The 18,567-nt window shown below is 39.0% G+C and overlaps 1 protein-coding gene across 2 annotated transcripts in view; it reads right to left on the reverse strand.

The window, feature by feature from the left end:
- ATXN10 (ataxin 10) overlaps window positions 1–18,567 on the reverse strand; it is a 97,857-nt gene that overhangs the window by 58,149 nt on the left and 21,141 nt on the right. For both annotated transcript variants that reach the window (XR_004497457.1, XM_015627591.3), the window contains exons 4-5: window positions 13,765–13,861; window positions 12,724–12,888 (exon numbers count right to left, since the gene is read on the reverse strand). Coding sequence is in view for 1 of the 2 variants with exons in the window: in XM_015627591.3 (XP_015483077.1) it covers window positions 12,724–12,888; window positions 13,765–13,861 (262 nt within the window). In the remaining variant the exon portion in view is untranslated. The remainder of the gene's footprint in view (window positions 1–12,723; window positions 12,889–13,764; window positions 13,862–18,567) is intronic.

Here is an 18,567-nt window from a genome sequence, read left to right on the forward strand (position 1 = left end):
TACAGATTTACTCCAAATATTGCTGATTAGTTTTACTTGTAGATGAACAAGTGTGTTGTGCTTTTGGTCCTACTCACTAATAGATACAAATTGGCACAAAGTAATTGCACTGTCCTGCAGTTTTTTCCCTAACATTGCAATGACCATATCTCATCAGTTCAGCACACTTTTACTCACATGTTTGAAGGAAAGATGGCTGGAGTCTTAGACCAGTTATACACATCACAATTCAAACAATGAAACACTCATCCAATGGTTTATGCATCTAAGCAAAAAGCCAAAGTTCAAGTTTGAAAATTATTATTCTATTGATCGCAACACTATCTTTAAGCCCAAACAGTCAAAAAAAGTGCCCAAATTATATAATTATTTTTCTTTAAAAAGGGCAATCTGACAAAGCACCAAAGCAAATGAGAACTTTTTTGTCAGATGCAAGGCAGCAAGGTACTTTTCTCAACTTCAAAAGCATACCTGGCTTGTGTAATAGAAACCTAAGCTGAGAACCAATTTTAAGTCCTTGCTTTACAAGGCACATAAATATAGGCACATAGAGTCTCATATTCTGGAAGGGACACACAAAGATCATTGAGTTCAACTCCTGTCCCTGTACAAGACACCCCCAACTTTAACACAAGGATCTTGCCAGTCAAAATACAGTGAAGTATATTCTGCAGTAAATTATCAAGCTTTTCTTTTCCTTTCACCGCCTTCCCTTTCTCACACTATATTCAGGATTTCTGAAATACAAAAAAACCAACAGAAGTTGACGAACTGACCACTGGTTCCCTCTTTCTCTTCACCAAAATGTTGCAATGATACTAACCTTCCTGGAAAAAGAGTGTCTTTAAAAAAACAATCTATCCAAAACTGGCAATGGCTCATTCTTTCTTCTTAATTCTTTCTCTGTAAATATGGTCAGCCTTGTCCTTGTGCTAATGTCAGTATTTACACTGTTTGCTTTCCTAAGCACCATCCACAGCAGTCCACAGCAGGTAACAGTCATTTAATTTCAACCCACACTCATACTCCCAGCATTATGGGAAAAAAACAAAGTGGGTAAAAGTATTTAGCTCCTCATATCACATCCCCAGGAGCACTACCAGTGGTATTTATGCTGCACAGGTACACACAAACTCAACGATGCATTTTTAAAGTAGCATGTCTAGGCTACAATAACTGCAAGTTAAGTCTCAGAGTATCTTCTGAGCTGATGAAGCTACAGAAAAAGAACAGCTAAAATAATATTAAAACCAAACAATTTCAATTTTCCCTTCACCTCCTCCCTAGTTTTCCTTTTGCTGACAGCCTTTATTTTGCATAGCCATAACCTATTACATAGCTAATAAGAAGATCACAACGAAGCCTTCCAGCTGCAATAAAGTATTTTTTGGACAAGTACTCAATGCCAATTGGGCTAATAGAAGAATAAGAGTTCCAAAAGATTAATAGCTATTATATTTCTAATTGTAACTTGGACTTAGCCAGCATCTCGTTCAGTTCCTGAAAACTCAACATTTCTAAGAGGGCAAGGAAGAAAAACTATTTTCTACTGCACTTCTTTTTACTGATATTTGCACATTCATTCATGAAAAAAATATGCAGAGGTGTAAGGAATCATCAGCTTAAAACCAGCATGCTGAGGAGTGTAGCGCTGATCAAAGAGTTTTTCAATACAAATTTCAAAAAACACGAAGACTCACTCTAAGTCAGCAGCACAAATGTATCCAACTGAGCTGTGCAGACTCAGCTGTAACACCCAAGTCAAGCCATCAGCAGGGCAGTCAAGGGCAACTCTTCCACAGTTCCTGAACTAACTCTCAGCTATCCATAGTTAAACCTTCAGTATCATCACAACCAACTTCATTTTCCATGGACTTAAGTAGAACCACAAACTTCTGTGTGGAGCTGGAGAAGAAGATAGCACAGATCAGTGCTGTGCAGAACTTGGCCTAACAATGTACAAATTTCAGCTGATAATGTAGTAGAGTATAAAGTACATAAACAGAGAAGAAAAAAGATGTAAAAAACCTTGAAGCCAAATTTTTCTACTTTGAAACTGAGGCTATTTAATTTAAAGCTTAATTTTCATGTTTAAGACTGTGTTGAGGAAACTCTCCTGACTACTTGTCTTGTAATTAAAAAGTGATCAATAATTATCACAGAAAAAGATCTATTGCTACTAGGTTCATGTTACTGATCACTATTGCAAAGTGGAAGGACCATAGTTCAACTATTACTTGGGTCTGTGCTCCTGTATTCTCTCACACACATTTTATACATTCTGTGGACTAGACCTCTACTGTTTGAGGAGCTTGTAGTATTTTAGACTAAAATTTCTGATTCTTACCTTCTGGTTTCATGATGTCATGCAACACCCCAGAAAACAAAAAGCTCTGGCTGTCCCATCACTGGAAGCATCAAAAGCCAGGATGGACAGGGATTGGAGCAACCTGGGATAGTGGAAGGTGTCTCTGGGGAAAGGGTGGAAGGAGATTGGCTTTAAGATCCATTCCAACCCAAACCAGTCTGTGATTCTATAAAGTATCTGCTTCTGTATTTAAGTGTCCCTTTTACTTTATCCACTTTCTGCGTTACTGCATCATTGTGCTGGTCTTGCATTAATTGACATTTGGTGAAACAGAAGAAGCTACTCATGGAAATGATTTTTCTTAGAGAAGCTGCGAAGAGCTTCCTCTGTGCTTAGCAAGAACCAATAGCTGGCTAGCTCTGAGAATTGACATCCTATTAAACCATTTAGAAGGTAAGTCTGCCTCTGTGAGAGTCACATCTTAAAGATGCCAAGCCCAGGAAACTCTCTCTTGCTTCCAGCCTTGAAGAGGTAATGGGGTGCCAGTTGGACTGGCCCTGCTCCGCTGTGGCCTGCATGGCCTGGAGGGGCTGGGCTGGACCCCAGCGGCTCCTGGGTGGGGGATGTGAGGCTGTGGGTCCTGGCTGAGGCTGGGCCAGGCCATGACTGCCAACATCTTCCTGACACTAAGCCCTGCCCCACTGACAGCCTGTGCCAGGTACACTGGGCCCTGGGAGTGGCTACAGGCAGGGCCAGGCCCCCTCTGCCATGGCCCAGCGAGGGCCAGAGACCAGCCACGCAGCCAGAGCAGCCACCACCGTTCTGGCCAGGCCCCCTGGGATCTTGGCACAGCCCCAGCACGGCCTGAAATCCATCACCGTGACTGCTTCAGCCACTGCCCAGCAGAAACCATCATGACCATCTGCAGGCCTGGGCGAGGTATTAACTCTTTCAGTGCACAGATGAGACCTGCAGACCTCAATCCTCCCTCAAGTGAGAGAAAAGGACAGAGTGAAGACATGTAGAGGATAACATGAAGACACCAAGGTCAGTAAAGAAGGAGTCAAGTCCCAGACAGAAGTAGAATGAGGAGGTACCTTAGTATTGGGCTGGAAGTTCTTTTGGTAAGGCCATGGAGATGGACTGTGATACACAAGAATATTCCCTTTAATTCATGAAAGAGTATGGGGGGATGGAGTGTTCAAACTGTAGAGGTGAGCAAAAACATCCATAATAAAGCAAAGCAGATGTTGAAGTAGCTGTGGTCCCATGAGAAGCTTGAACAGAGACAGAGATGAGAGTGATGAAGACCCTTTTGCCTCCAAGGAAAGAAGAAGACCTCTGTTCCCAGAGATTAAGATGATCTCAGAGATAGATGGAAAGAACCTCTGCTTTTTTAGCAGTTCATCCTTAAAATAATACCCCATAAGGTGACATGGCCCATGAACTCAGCTGTGGGAAGGCTGTGAAAGATGGGAGGAACTTCAGGATTGCAGATTTTCCAGGCAGCTGCTATTCTTGGAAATTAAAAAGCCATGAGAGAACTTGTGGAGAAGTCTCCATGGCATGGCCAGAGAAATTCCTCTCCCTGCAAGAACTGATGAAAGACTATTGTAGAGGTGATAACTGATTGAAAATCCCAGGTTTTGTCCCTACATTGTCAGCTGGGAAAGAAAAGAAGCTGTGGAGAGGGGAGGAGAAGTGTTTTGAAGGTTTTATTCTGATTCTTATTATTTTTTTAGTTCTGTTAATAAAGTTTTCTTTATGCCTTTTAAGTATTGAGCCTGCTTTGACCTCCCTCTTAATTCATATCTCACAGCAGGAAATGAGTAAATAATTCTAGTAGGTGCACTGGCGATTTTAGCCAGCGCTAAACCCGTTACAATAATGAAGAACAGAGCATGAGTATCATCACCAAGAGAAAACAGAAGAATTAATAGTGGAGTAAAGCACTTCCAACTCCTTCACCGTGCCCAGAAATTCTGGAGGTAGCTAAGCAAGGATGCAGCACATTCAGTATACTATCTTTTAGTTCTGACAGCTTTCCTGTTTTTCATTTGTGGCACGGGAAAAGAAGAGGAAAAGTAAGATAATCCACAATTCTGAAATATAGAAAGATATTCAGTTTTGGGTTACTGACTGAACATGGCATTTCAAATGCACACAAAAGGCTTTGGTAGGAGACTTAAACTCTCTTTGGGGGCCCACAGTAGAACCACTGGAATAAAGTGAAGACCACTGTAATTTAGTGAAGGAAATGGTGAAAATTAAAGCTGTTATGCAAGCGTAACACAGTAACAAATGAACAGTGTTAAATATGCCAATTTTCTCGACTCTTTAAAAATTGTTTGGCTAAAATCCTAAAAAAATCAAATGCTTCCATAGTAGATAAATACAGGAGGAGATGTTCAAAGACTTTATAACAGCACAAGGGCTGTATTGTACCAAACTGAAGCTCAGAAGCAGCCAAGACAAAGTGGTACAAGCTACATTTGCACTCAGTATATTCCAGATGGCCACTAAGCTTGCTTCAATCAAAGCTGGGTGTAAGCAATCAACTTTACCATCAAATGTCATGCTCCATATTAAGTTGATTTTATCCCATTAGCAAATTTAGGGAACAGTTTCCTCAGTCTGAGAAAAAGAGGAAGACAACCCCATGTATGTTTTCCAAGTACAAAGAACAAGACATGGCAATTCTCTACTTAATCAGCAATCTTCTTTTCCAATCTCAAAACCAAAAGCATTTTTCATCAGTACATTACTACAGTAATGCCACTCTATCCAAAATATTTAGTAAGAACTAAATAGCTATCTTTTTACTGTAATTTAACAAACAAATGTAATAAATCATCCACATTTTGAAGAAAAGTAAAGAAGAAAACTCAGTTACTTTCAGCCAACTTTCAAACTTTTATCACCAGCCTTTTTAAATGCTAAAAAAGCAATATGCCTCATGAGAAATTATTTGGATTCAAAACATATTTTAGAAGCAGAAGTGTATTTAATCCTTGCATAAGAATAGAAGAAACCTACCAAAACCATTTAAATAAACAATTACAAGTATAAAGCTATTTAATAACAAATGGAATGTGTGCTGTCTTAAAATCACTAGGAAAGAGGTAATTCACCCCATTCCCACACCAGCATTTCTAGCTCTGAAGGAGAATATAGAAACACATTTTCATATTTAAGCCTTGGTCCTAGTATCAAGCATCACAATACTCCTCTCCTGTGCTGAGCCAAGCACAACAGTGAACATCCTTCCATCTTCCAAAGGATGCTTTCATTCCCACAATGAAAGCATCCTTCCTACTGGACATGACAGCCCCCACCAAGTAAACTGAGGTCTAGAAGACTAAATTCAAATTATGTGCAGTATTTCACTGATTCAGGAGACACTCAGACTCAATTTGACAGCTTTGACAGCTACATCTGAAAGGCACTAAGGAGAGATTAAATGTAACTTATATGTTGAATTGAATTAATTTTTTTTCTGAAGAGCTACCAAGAAATAAATGAAAGATGATTAGCAATGGCTAATAGCACTTCCTGCTTCACCCTCTCAACAATATACACAAGAAGAGGTGACAAGATAATTCAGTGTATGAGGCTGAGCTTTGAAAGATTGAGGAAATCTGTGCCAATTCACTGCTACTGCAAATAGAAAGTAGAAGTTAGTCATATCTCTAAAATTAAGGAAACTTTTCCAAGTGTCGGTACTATTTAAAACCACAGCTGAACTTGGAACCTGCAATATAACTCCAACTTTCCTGGAATTAAAAAAATAATTACTTTCTGGAGAGAAGAAGAAGGGGGTGGAGGACATCCTAAACTGTCCGACAGAAGAAACTGAGTTGCCAGCCCAATTGAAAAAAAAGGTTCTTCACCACACACACACACACCAATTCAGCAAAAAGAGCAGTACTGAAGAGTTCTATCCTTGCCTTTAAATCTGTGCCCATAGGCAAAGACTCCTTGCCACAGGAGCACCAGTTTTTGTCCACACATCTTTCCATAAGCCAGGAAAAAAAAACCCCAAAGGCAAAAGATTGGGGAGGGGTAGCCCCACATCCTAATCTTTACAGTAATCATTTAGCTGTGGTTTCAAAAAAGAAAGTGGATGTTCAGCAAAACTTACTTCAATGCCAAACAGCTGACCACATTCCTAATATCATTTTTCTGAAAGACAAAAGGCACATTATGTCTCTTTTTTTAAAATGGAAGATTTTTGTTCTTTGCTCTTCAGGAATCAAAAATACAACCTATTTTTCCTGTCCATATTAGGACCGGACTGCCCCATGCACACACTTGGAAAAACTGATCACACAAGTTATACTCTCATCTCTGATGGAGCCACCAAGGTATTTCTAAAATAAACAGCTTTTAGAACACACATTGATCTTGGTTAAGATAAATTATAATGTAATTTTTGTACTACTTTTTCCTAATTATTTTAAAATACACATATTTTTCCAGGTTCACATTCTAAAATAGATCGCATGTGGCATTCTCTATTGGTTTCTCTTCTAAATACTGTACCTTCTACATTGTGTGAGTCACTTTGCTCCTGATTAATACAAACCCAAGAGGGAGTAGATGTGGAAGAATATGACAACACAGAGAAACAACTTTCAAAAGGCTACAGAATTTTGCAGAGCCAAAGGCTCTCTGCATGTGTTTAGGAAAAGGTATTGTTGAAAAAAAGATAGAGCATTTCTTTGGAACTGCATGGGAGTTTGTAACAGAGGGCTCTTCAGGCCTTAGTAATATTCACACAGAAACAGAGTAGAAAATACATTTCAGTTATTGAACAGTTATACTTAGTCATATTCCAGCTTTGTTTCTTCAAGGATGGATATGTCCAGTTTCCTGACAGCATCCTTTGGTAGGAAGTGGCTGCTGAAAGCACGCAGCACCAGAACAAGAATCAGCTTATGGAGCAGATTTGCTTATGTGTTTAAGATATTTAAACATTAACACATTTAAACTGTTGGAGCAAGTCCAGAGGAGGCCACAAAGTTGGTAAATTGACTGAAGCACTTCCCTTATGGAGACAGGATGACAAGAGTTGGTGTTGTTCAGCCTGGACGAGGTTATGTGGAGACCTCAGAGCACTTTCCAGTATCTGAAAGGGTTACAGGGAAGCTGGAGAGGAACTTTCATCAGAATCTGTAGCCATTAGACAAGGGGGAATGGATATAAACTGAGAGAGAGTAAGTTTAGATTACATATAGAGAAGAAATTCCTCCTATGAGGGTGGTGAGGCCCTGGCACAGGCTGCCCAGGGAAGCTCTAGCTGCCCCATCCCTGGAAGTGTTCAAGGCCAGGCTGCACAGAGCTTGGGGCAACCTGGGATATCAATGCCCATGGCATTGATACTGAAATCAGCCCAATAGAAATGTTCTCATGCAGTCTGAGTATTAGAAAGCAGGCATTCTTCATGGCAGCACTGGGCACCCAGGGGGATCCTTCTTTCAGCTAAGTGCCCTGATCATCAGGTGAACAGAATCTTTATCACACACTGATTACATATTAATGAGCAACTTCCTTGACTTTCTTTGACACAGTCACATCCCTATTTGGAAATCCTTATATGGCTCTTTGGGTATCTCCCCTTCAACATCAAGTGTCCTTTTTAGGTGGCTGCTCCTTGACCCCCCCAATTCTGAGTAAGTGCAATATCACTGTTTTGCATAACTTCCACATTGTCAGCTTTGCAGAGCTGAAATGGTATCTTGCTTATATTTTGCATTAATTCTTTTTTGTCTGTTTCTCCAAGGCCACATTTTTCCCTTTATTTGTCAAGAACGAAATATTGTTCTGTTCTGCTATTCTTATCAAGTGAGTAAAATGCTGTTCAGTTCTACTGTCCTGACCAGCAGGAAGTTGGAACTGGATGAGCTTTAAGGCCCCTTCCAACACAAACCATCCTACAATTCTTTATGTTCAACTCAGTACATCAATAGTCCAGAATTAAATTTGTGTATAATTAGAGATATTTCGGAAATATGGAAGATACACAGAAAATAAATTACTGTCACACAAGGGCCTGAAAACCATGCTCATCTCTTTGAATAGAAATAGAAGATGGAAGAGAGGGATGGCAAAAGAGCCAAGAGTTTAGGAGACAAATCTGCTGCTCTTTAGGAACAGATCAAAAAGAACTAAGCAACACTAAAAGAAAAGGGAAATAAATGATTGCAAGAAGGTGGAAACAACTGAACTGAGAAGTTTTAAAGACTTTGTGCGTGGAAGCATTTTGGAGGGAATGCTAACCCATAACCATGATCTTGAGCAGATCAGACTAGAAGAAACCTGTCCTAAGAGGTGAAGTCCGCATTAAAGACAAAAATTTCAGGACTAGAGTTAGGAGAGGAATGGTCCCTGATGCACCAGGCTGGAGCAGCATGCCTTCCACCATGGTTAAGTGGTGTTAATTCCTGAGCTAAAAGCTCAGGCAGTAGCTCACTTTGCGAAGAACAGCATGTTGTCTAGAAGACAACTGCACAGCAAAGAACTGTTGAGGAGATAGGATCAGTTAATTAGGGTATGTCAGAAATCAGATCCAAGAAAAGAAGCAAACTTGTTTCTGCAAAGTTAGTGACTTTGCAAAGACTTACTCTTTGAAATACTTTCTGTAACATCATACACCTTGCAGCTTTCCAAAGCAGCAAGCTCTGAGCACTATCCACAAGCCCAGCTACAAAGGTGTATCAGGTACCAGCCAGTCAGACAAGTATTTTTAAGAACCTCAGCTGGACATATATACCATCTGCTTCCTCAGATCATTGCTCTTGAGAGTCAGACCAGCAGCAGCAACCTCAGATGAGCTCTCAGCATTCAAGATACAGGACTGCTAGCCTGACACCAGTTCAGGAGCTGTACTGAATAGAAGTTTAGTGGCAATGTAAAAATACATTGTTTAATATATGTTAATATTATTTTAATATGCCATTCAACATCTAACATTAAAAATGACAAAGATGGCAATATGTAAATCATTCTGGAGCTGTTGAGAAGATCAAGCTTCTAAAAGAGAAAGAGAAGGATATACCAGTTCTTAAATCATTAGTGTATTTATTGAATGTGTGTATTACTTTCTCCAGCTTCGCAGATTTCAGAGATAGAAGAATTTCTGAGGCTGACAAGTAACCACAAGCTAAATGAAATGAGCCTTCAGACCATCTGATCTGAAGAAACATGATCAAAGAAGAACTGAACACAAAATTTGACCGGGGCATTCCTTATAAAACTGACTTCCTCCTTTATTAACTATTTCTTAGCTCACAGCACACCATAAAATTACCTAACAGAATGTGTATCATTAGAGAAACACACTTAGTTGTGTATCACAGCACAGTTACCTCTCGTTCTTTCAAGTTCTAAGGCAACTTTTTGTTCTGTTGTCAATCTACAAACACATTTTAAAGCTGCATCAGTGCTTAGTCTAGAAATTCCACTATGCTTATCTGAAAAACAGCTCTTTGTTTAAAAACTGCTTAGGAAGTGAATGACTTGGCTTTCCATCATTGATTAGAATCAGAAGTTGCTGAACTGAGATCTCATCTCCTATGACCCACCCCTCCCAGGAAGCACAGCCAACACCCCAAACATTCCCTCTTTCCTAACCCAAAATCTTAGCCTCCTACCGAATGTCTTGTGACTCAAGTAGGCAAAAGTGACAGGAAAATTCCAGAAAGCTACACCCAGCCTTTAAAGACCCTTCCTCTGCTCTCTCTAACTGGGAGAGGAGTTCATGTCAGACAGAAGAAAAGTTATGCCACCAACTGCTGCCTCTAAAAAAGATGCTCTGAGGAACTGCTCAGAACAATCTCAGCTTTCCTCAGATAGAAACTGTCTACAGAACTGCTGTGGAAGAGGCAAAAAGCATCACACTTGGAAAGAGATTCCTCCTGATCTTTTCCTAAGGACTTTTCCAACTTGAAGATAGGAAACTGGACTCTACACACGAATATTGGATTATTAACAGAAAAAGAACAGTCAGCTCATCAAAATAAGACTTGAAAGATGTGCTTGCATTCCTGTGATGGGTGAGGAATAGAGAACCCAACATGTGTTAGCTGAATGGAGTAATGAGGACTCCATGGGAGAGATTACATTTCACCCAATGGCCTCAAATCCAAATATTTATCCTGGATATCCTCTCTCTGTCCTAATAAAATTCATGGCAGCAACTGCAAAAATAGTTTGAGCATCATAGTTGTTCACTTGTGGAATGCATTGGATCTGTCTTAGAGAAATGTTAATTTCACGAAGTTCAATGCACAATAAAAGCAAATGAAATAATGAACAGACGTTCTGCCTATGACCAAAACATACCTAGTTATTCAAATAAAGAGTTCCAAGACTTAAAAGCAGAAACTGACAGCAAGAAAGCCCAGTCAAGAGGAAGAATAAACACACATGTGGCAGTCACTTCTTATTTGTTGTAACACGAAATCAGATGCTCCAGCTCAGAGACAAGAAAGTAGGCAGGAATTATTTTTAACTTTAGGTAAGAACATCTTAATTTCAGACATTTGTGAGTTAGCAGTGTGCATAATCTCCAAGAATAATCTGTATTTCAGTCTAGCTATATAATACCATAAAATGGTTGCTGTGTACTTTTGCCAGCCATGGCACAAGAGACTCAAATCTTTCGAATAGGACACTGGCTCTCTGCAAATGCCACAGCCATGTAAATTCCTTTCAGCAATCCTACTGGGATGTAGATGTACTTCAGTGAGAGCTGAAGAAAAAGCTTCAGCTGAAGCTAATTGAAGCTGCAAACTTTCAGTGTTAGAGTTTGCCCCTTTTTCATTTCAAGGCTACCCTGAAAGAGATTATTTCCCACCCACATCAAACATCCATGGTGGAGATAAGACATTTTCACCATAACATCAACAGAATCTACTTCACACTAGAGAGATCAGGGAAATGCATCCCTCAGCATTTATTTTGATGCTGCATTTATCTTCAAAACATAATCTTACCACCAAGATTTTGGTAACAGTCAAAACAAATTTCAGTGTATCTTCAACACATAAAAAAAATTAAGGATAATCAGGATAATTATCTGAAAAGCAACACTTTAGTTTTGTCATCTGTCAATAACAGATGACAAATTATGTCAATTACACATGTCAACATGTAGAAAAACTCAGTTTGTCACTTTTGAAACAGCAGTCTCATCGTCTAACCCTAAACTTACAGTTTGCTTTTTAAAAACTAGTTTAAAAACTATCCAAGCAAATTGCCCTTGCCATTAAAGAAGCTGAGCCACAAACAAATTCCAGGTCATTTTTTTCAGTACAAAAGCAAACTATAAAATTACATTTACTTTTCATTCAGTCATCTTAAGTCTGTGTTAAGACTTTCTATATTGTTTCTAAAACACCAAAAATCCTTCATATTTAAATTCTGAATTTAAACACAACCTTAAAAAGAATGCTACAAAAACGTACAAACAATTTTTTCCTCTTGGAAGACGTGGTGTAACAATTAACTGAACGTGCACCCTTGCTATATAGGGCAGCGTATTTATCAAAGGCATAACTGATAACGATATTTAGAAGAATGGTCAGTAGTAAAAAATATAGAAGTTCAGAGGGATAAAACCACTGATTAGGTGCTCTAAGTATGAAATGAAGATTCACAAAAAAAGCCATCCCTGTTTTGGTATAAAAATGACTGCATGTTGCAGTAGAAAACTGACAGTGGAGATATGACTGATATGAAGAAGGCTTCAAGCATCAGCACTTTATTGCTCTTAACAACCTTCTATACTATTCATCTTACATATATAACACCTGTGTGCCCTCTCTACCCTTTTGTGATGGGTCAGTACACTGCAGCACTCCGTATTTCATTGCGTTCAATACTGTTCACCTGTCTTACACAGTTGTAGCCCATTAGTGATAAGGGTCAGCCACAGCCCCATTCCCAATCACCACAAACTGTGTGCCTACAGAAAACGGTTATTTAAAAAAGGAAAAAAGAAAACACAAAAAAACAGGTTTTATGTAGCACTTATATGCATTAGACAAAAAAGTCCTCCTACCACGACCAGTCTGTATGACTATTCCGTGCTAGCTTAAAAAAAATCTCCAAAAACCAGCACACAAGTATAAATTAGTTTGAATTCTAAAACCCTGTTTCATTGAAAAAAACAAAAACATTTGTTGAGGAGAAATTCCTATGTCCTCAACAAAAAAAGGAGTCTTATTTTAGCAACAATCAAAAGAGTCATTGGAATTACCATGAAAATAATCTCTATTATAAACTACTAATTTTTTACTAGATTTTCATTTACTACTTTGCAGTATCACAAGTTTAGACATTTTAATACAGTAATTTACACAACAAAACACCTAACTAAGAGGTGTAGAGAAAGAAAATTTAACAGTACATACGACCACTCAGAATCCAACTGCTCCTTGTAGACTCTCAGGACATGAAGAGCCACAGTCAAGTTCCCTGGATCCAGCAGTTCTCTCACTCGCTCTGAATTTAGGCAGGTGAACAGGACCATGCAGCAGTAAGTGACAATTTTCTCATCATTATATGTCAGGCAAGTCCTTCAAGAGAAAATAAGGAGTTAAGGGCAAGTTAAAATGGACCCTGGAAAAACAGGCTAGTGGCACTGAGCTAGCTGAGTTATTCTTTACTGTCTTTTAGAGAACCACAAGTTTGCCACTGCCTAAGAAGGATGGAAGTCACTTGCAAGGAAAAATATCCAACTCACAACAAGGTCAAACTTCAAAGAAGGTTTACAAAATTAATGCTAAATTGGAACTGCTTTCTTACTGTAAGGTCTTCCTACTCCTGGTGCTAACAAGTGGGTTCCAAAAACCCATGGAGAATGATTATCAAATTGAATCAAAGTGCCTTTGTAACCAGCTTACTACAAAAAATCTTGCTAAACATAACAATGTTGTCATGTGCCTGCACAAAATAGTTTATGTAGTATTTCCTTACACATATACTATCAAATCCCCAGAAAGATATACTGGTGAGGTTAGGAGAGGGACAGGATTGAAAGATTTGAAGATTAAGGAACTTTTATAGATTACATATGATCCACCAATACTGACAGATCTGCACAGAGACAGCATCATGAGAAAAGAAAATGCTGTGTTCTTGGAAATGAGTGTAACTACTTGAAAACATGTTTGAAATAAAGCTTATGTTTGAAGATTGTAATTCACAATAGTTGTCTTCCAGTTTCTGTTCAATGAAATCAATTTACTGTTAGTTTAGAAAAAGCAGGTTTTTAAAGGTTCTGACTCCTGCAGTTGACTAACAAAAAACATCTACAGGATATGGTCTCAACCAGCCCATTCTCACCAAAGTTATTTTTCAGAGTTTCTCACAAAGGCACAACTCTCATGTACAAGAGCTTTGAATACAACCACAGAAATGACACTAGGAAGAAACCTCGCATCCATGCTTACAAGAAGAGATCTGGGAAAGCACACTTCCAGATGCTATTCTGGGAATCTCCATTTCCTGCAGCAATGTTTCCAAGAAATTGGAGACTACAACGAAGAGCTGAAAGAAATCCAGAAAATATATTAACAAGAATTCAAAGCAACACTAATAAATTTCACAAGAATGACATACTTCAATATTCTAGATACACACTGCAGAATCCATCTACAGGAAGCTTTAGGTGCAGTATTTCACTGCTACTGTACATAAATATTTGGATTTTCTTTTCTGACACAAATAATTTTACAAAATATTTTAGAATTACACCCAAGACTTGTCTGAGTATTACACACAGGCTACTAGTGACTACAAGAACTAATTGACAGGTCCATGCTCCTCACATTATATTCTGGTTAACTGGACAAATGATTATAGTCTATTATGATATGCTCAATACCTTGTATCCCAGAATTTCTATCCCAGAAAATGAAAGCCAGCTCTCCAAATAGCTCTGCCTCCATTTTTGACACTGAATTTAACATGGCCAATTTCTACTCTTACTCCAAAGGATTTATTTTAGCCTCCTCTCAATACAGATTTAAAACATCTCACCACACAAGTTAATATCCTAGACCAGCCACCAAAAGGTGTGAATTCAAAATAAAAATTGCATGTTTTCACTAGCATGAACTCAAAGACTTCATGAAATTAAAACATTTTTTTGTCCTTATCAACAGCTCTCAACAGCCTGGTCCTTATTAATAAGTTGTCAAAGAAACTTGAAATTAAATGTTCAAATTCAATTTAACAGATAGTACAAACAACAGCCTAATACATATGGAGGTGGCTAATATTGCCAGGTTCTGCAAATCTAAAATTAGGTCTCTTATAAAGGTGCTGTGCTGCTGTGCCAGCTGGCAGCCAGATTTCCTACACAGGTCTGGGCATATGTCCTCTTGAGAACAAGAAAGTGAGTCTAAGAAGTAGTCACTTTGGCTCAGAAAAAAGTAACTTTTTAAAATACATATATATATATATATATTTAAGCCCAAAATATGTATGTATTGTCTATAATGCATGTTGAATTATATTCTCCTCTAGTTCTGAAGACCTCTGTTCTCTCCCCCTGCACATCTGCACTGGTTTAATTATTTTCTGTTCATCATTGTGCTTCCGCTTCTCCCACTCATCTGGTTCCCACCGTGCTGACTAAGGAGTTTCTGAAGGACAGCAAGCATGGGCATGCCAGCAGACATTTTATGGAAATACTTCCCTGCTAGAAAAAAATAACGAGGCAGTAAATCGTAGAAACAGGGTATTACCTATCTTTGTGAATTTCTTACCTATACAGCAATGAGAAAAGTCTCCCCAAAGAAACATTAGGCTGGTTGACTATATTCCAATCTTTTCCTGAAATTTTCTTGGCTTTTTTCAGCTATCAATTATACCTTGGTTATTCATGATTAGTCTGTCCAAAAAATTCTACAGACCAAGGAAAAAAACTCAAGATCTTGTAAAGTTACCATTCTTACTGTAACAAAGATTAAATGCCATGAACACATTTACAGTACAGTAATGAACAATTTCTCCATTAATCACACAGTGGACTCTCAGTATTTGTGAAACCAACACTGCACTTGTCCAGCAGTGATGTACTGAACAAAGAAGGAAGACACAGAAAAAGGTGACAATTCTGTGGATGCATCCATGGCAAAAAACAGTTTCACCACTAAGTCCTTGTTCTTAACCAGTAAGAGTTAAGATTTTTCTTTTAATTAGAGAACACAAATCAATGCATGGGCAAGTGGATATTCCGTAAGACAAAACCAATCTCCTCTACCCACCAAAGCAGAGAAAGAGGATGCCTTGTTAATACAACATATAAGTAATCTCACATGATGAATCTCAGCAATTCGCAAGATGTGATTCTACAAATGGAAATTAGCACCCAAGCAGCTGAGCAAAGCCCAGAGTCCAGGTCACACACCATGTCCAGCAGTCACAGATAGAAAAACACAGATGAAGAGGCAAAAACAGCATGAAAAGTCACCACACCACACCTAGAGTAACTTATCACAACATGTTCTCTGAAACACATCACAGCAATATCTGTAGGGTTGTATTTAAAAAAACAAAACATCTCCCCTGGAACTCCACTGGTCTTGGAATACATAAATGTCTCATGCAGTGCTTCTCTCCAAATATAACTCCACACCATATATACACAAATATAACTGGCACCAAGCTACCAAGGGATAGTGAATTTTGATACAAGCATTACAAATTTATACAATGGTATTTATGCTTTAAAAAAGAAACTCCCCAAAAATCCAACTAGAGCCATTAATTCACAGCAAGGTATGTGTGTGTTAAAAGATGTAAACACTACAAAAATAAAAGGGAAGTATTTAATTTCAAACTATGGAAATCTTTTCTTAGCATTCAATTTCCGTGTTTTTCTTTTCTAGTTTTACCTCTATTAGACTTGACTGGTGCAATATATGATTGATATGCTGGGATATCTGTATAATACAAATACTGCTTTTCTCCTCTGTAAGAATTTCTTCATCATAAAATCACAAAACCCTTAAGCTTGGAAAAGACCTGTAAGACTATAAAGTCCAACCGTCAACCCAGTACCATCATGTTTACCACTAAAGCATGTGCTCAATGACCACATCCACATATTTCTATTCTTTGTGAATATTTCTAGGATGGTAACTCTACTGCCTCCCTTGGCAGCCCATTCCAATGCCTACCCACCCTTTCCATGAAGAAATATTCCCTGATATCTAATGTAAACCTCCCCTGGCAAAATTTGAGGCAATTTCCTTCCATGGCCTTTCCACGTCTTTACACCAAAAGCAAGAAAATGTAGCTGATGATGAATACAGACTTCCTTTCTGCCATCCAATCAATAAGCCATGTGCTTCCTGAAAGGGGGGTGGGGTAAAGGAAAACAAAAAAAGAAGGAGAAAAAAAAAGACAAGACAGTTTAACTTATACCCTTTTTACAAAGCTGAAAACAATTGTCTTAAACAATTCTGTAGCTATCAGCATGGGCAAATTTAACTTTAAAAAAAGTTTACTCTGTGTGTGGTCAAGTGGAGTATTTTTAACCTGATGGTCAAGCACCATGAAATTGCCTGTACTAAGATGTAACTTCTGAAACACGAATCAGCCCTGGACCTGAAGAGATCTCTTCTCACAATAACTCCCGTAAAAGCTGGTGTTCTTTAACAAATACACAGAATACATCTTGCTTTCACAACCAGTCTGCAACGGCTTAAGGAGATTTTCTAGGTTCTATACAACAGAGCAAAGGGTACAAGCAGAAACACTGACTCTTTACCTAATGTATTCTGGTACCTAAACATTTATCTACATGTAAACTGAACATTTAGTTGTTAAAGCCACCCATGACAAAGGTGAGGGAGATGATACTTGATGGCCCTGTATCAGGATGGTTTAAATGAACTCCAGAAGTTCAGTACCTTCATGATCACAGCTCTCTTTCTTCCTTTCAGTCCTTTATTATCACAGAACAATTGAGCCAGACTCTAGTGTGTGCTTTTCATTTAATTATTATATTCACATTGTCTCATTAAACAATTACATTATATAGTCTAAAAGACTACAGTGGCTCATCTGGTCCCATTTCCCTACTCCAGCAGGGCCATCCCAGAGCACACAGCACAGGATTGTGTCCAGAGGGGTCTGGAGTATCTTCAGTGAGGGAGACTTCCCAACCTCTCTGGACAATCTGCTCAGGGCTCGGTCACTGCCCAGGGAAGAAGTTCAGCCTCATGTCCAGGTGGAACCTCCTGGGTATCAGTCCCTGCCCATTCCTCTGGTGCCATTGCTGGGCCCCCCAGACCAGAGCCTGATCCCAGCTCTGAGCCCTCCCTGCTCACAGGGACACCCAGGGCTGAGGGTCCCTCTCAGCTGGGGCTCCTCTTGAGGCTGGACAGTCCCAGCTCCCTCAGCCTTTTGTTTTGAGATGCTTCAGTCCAGACAAAGATGTCATTTCACACAGTGCCATTTGCAGAATCAGACTGTGTATTCGATGAAAATTAAAATCTCTGAAGTTCTGAGGACAAAGACTTTAAGCATTAGGATTTTAAAATTCAATACCATGTTTCCTTCTGTTCCACATGGTTACAACAGGAGCCCCCAAATGTACTCAGCAATCATTTCAAACAACTTTGACAGCAACTGTAGAGGCTTAAAACAGTCCTAAGAGATCTCCATTCTCTTGATTTGGGTCAGACAACACAGTGACAGTTGCGAGTACTATCACTGTTATTGAGATTGTGAGAGAGTTGTGTGTTCTCTACCTTTATTGGAGTTATAAAACAGAGATATAAAATAGATCCAACCAAAGCACATACAAAATTGTACAGCACTGCTTGTCAGACTGGAAATATAAGGCTTACAAACTTGCATCTCTCTTAATGCTCTAACCAGTAACATGCAGGAAAAACAGAGCTGCAGTGCCTCCTCTGCACTGGGGCAGACACAAAGCCTAGTAAGTCCTGGGACCACACTGCAGGCTTCTGAGAGCCTGCACATTTTTAGAGTCACCTGTGAGTTTGCAAATCTAAACTCTGGGCTGTGAGCTGTCACACAAAGCAGCTCTTGCTGTTTGTAAACAATGGCAGAATGCTTTATGATAGACTGTGTGTCCCGGAAATATAAAACCTCCAACTCAGCATAAGGTGTAGCTCTCTATTACTATAAAATGTGAGTTTCCACCACTATCATCCGGTCATTGACTTGTTCCCTTGCGGCTGCAAGTTAAAGCAACTTCCAGTCATAAAGAGTTA

Source organism: Parus major, chromosome 1A, assembly GCF_001522545.3.
Source record: "Parus major isolate Abel chromosome 1A, Parus_major1.1, whole genome shotgun sequence".
In the NCBI taxonomy this organism is placed as follows: domain Eukaryota; kingdom Metazoa; phylum Chordata; class Aves; order Passeriformes; family Paridae; genus Parus; species Parus major.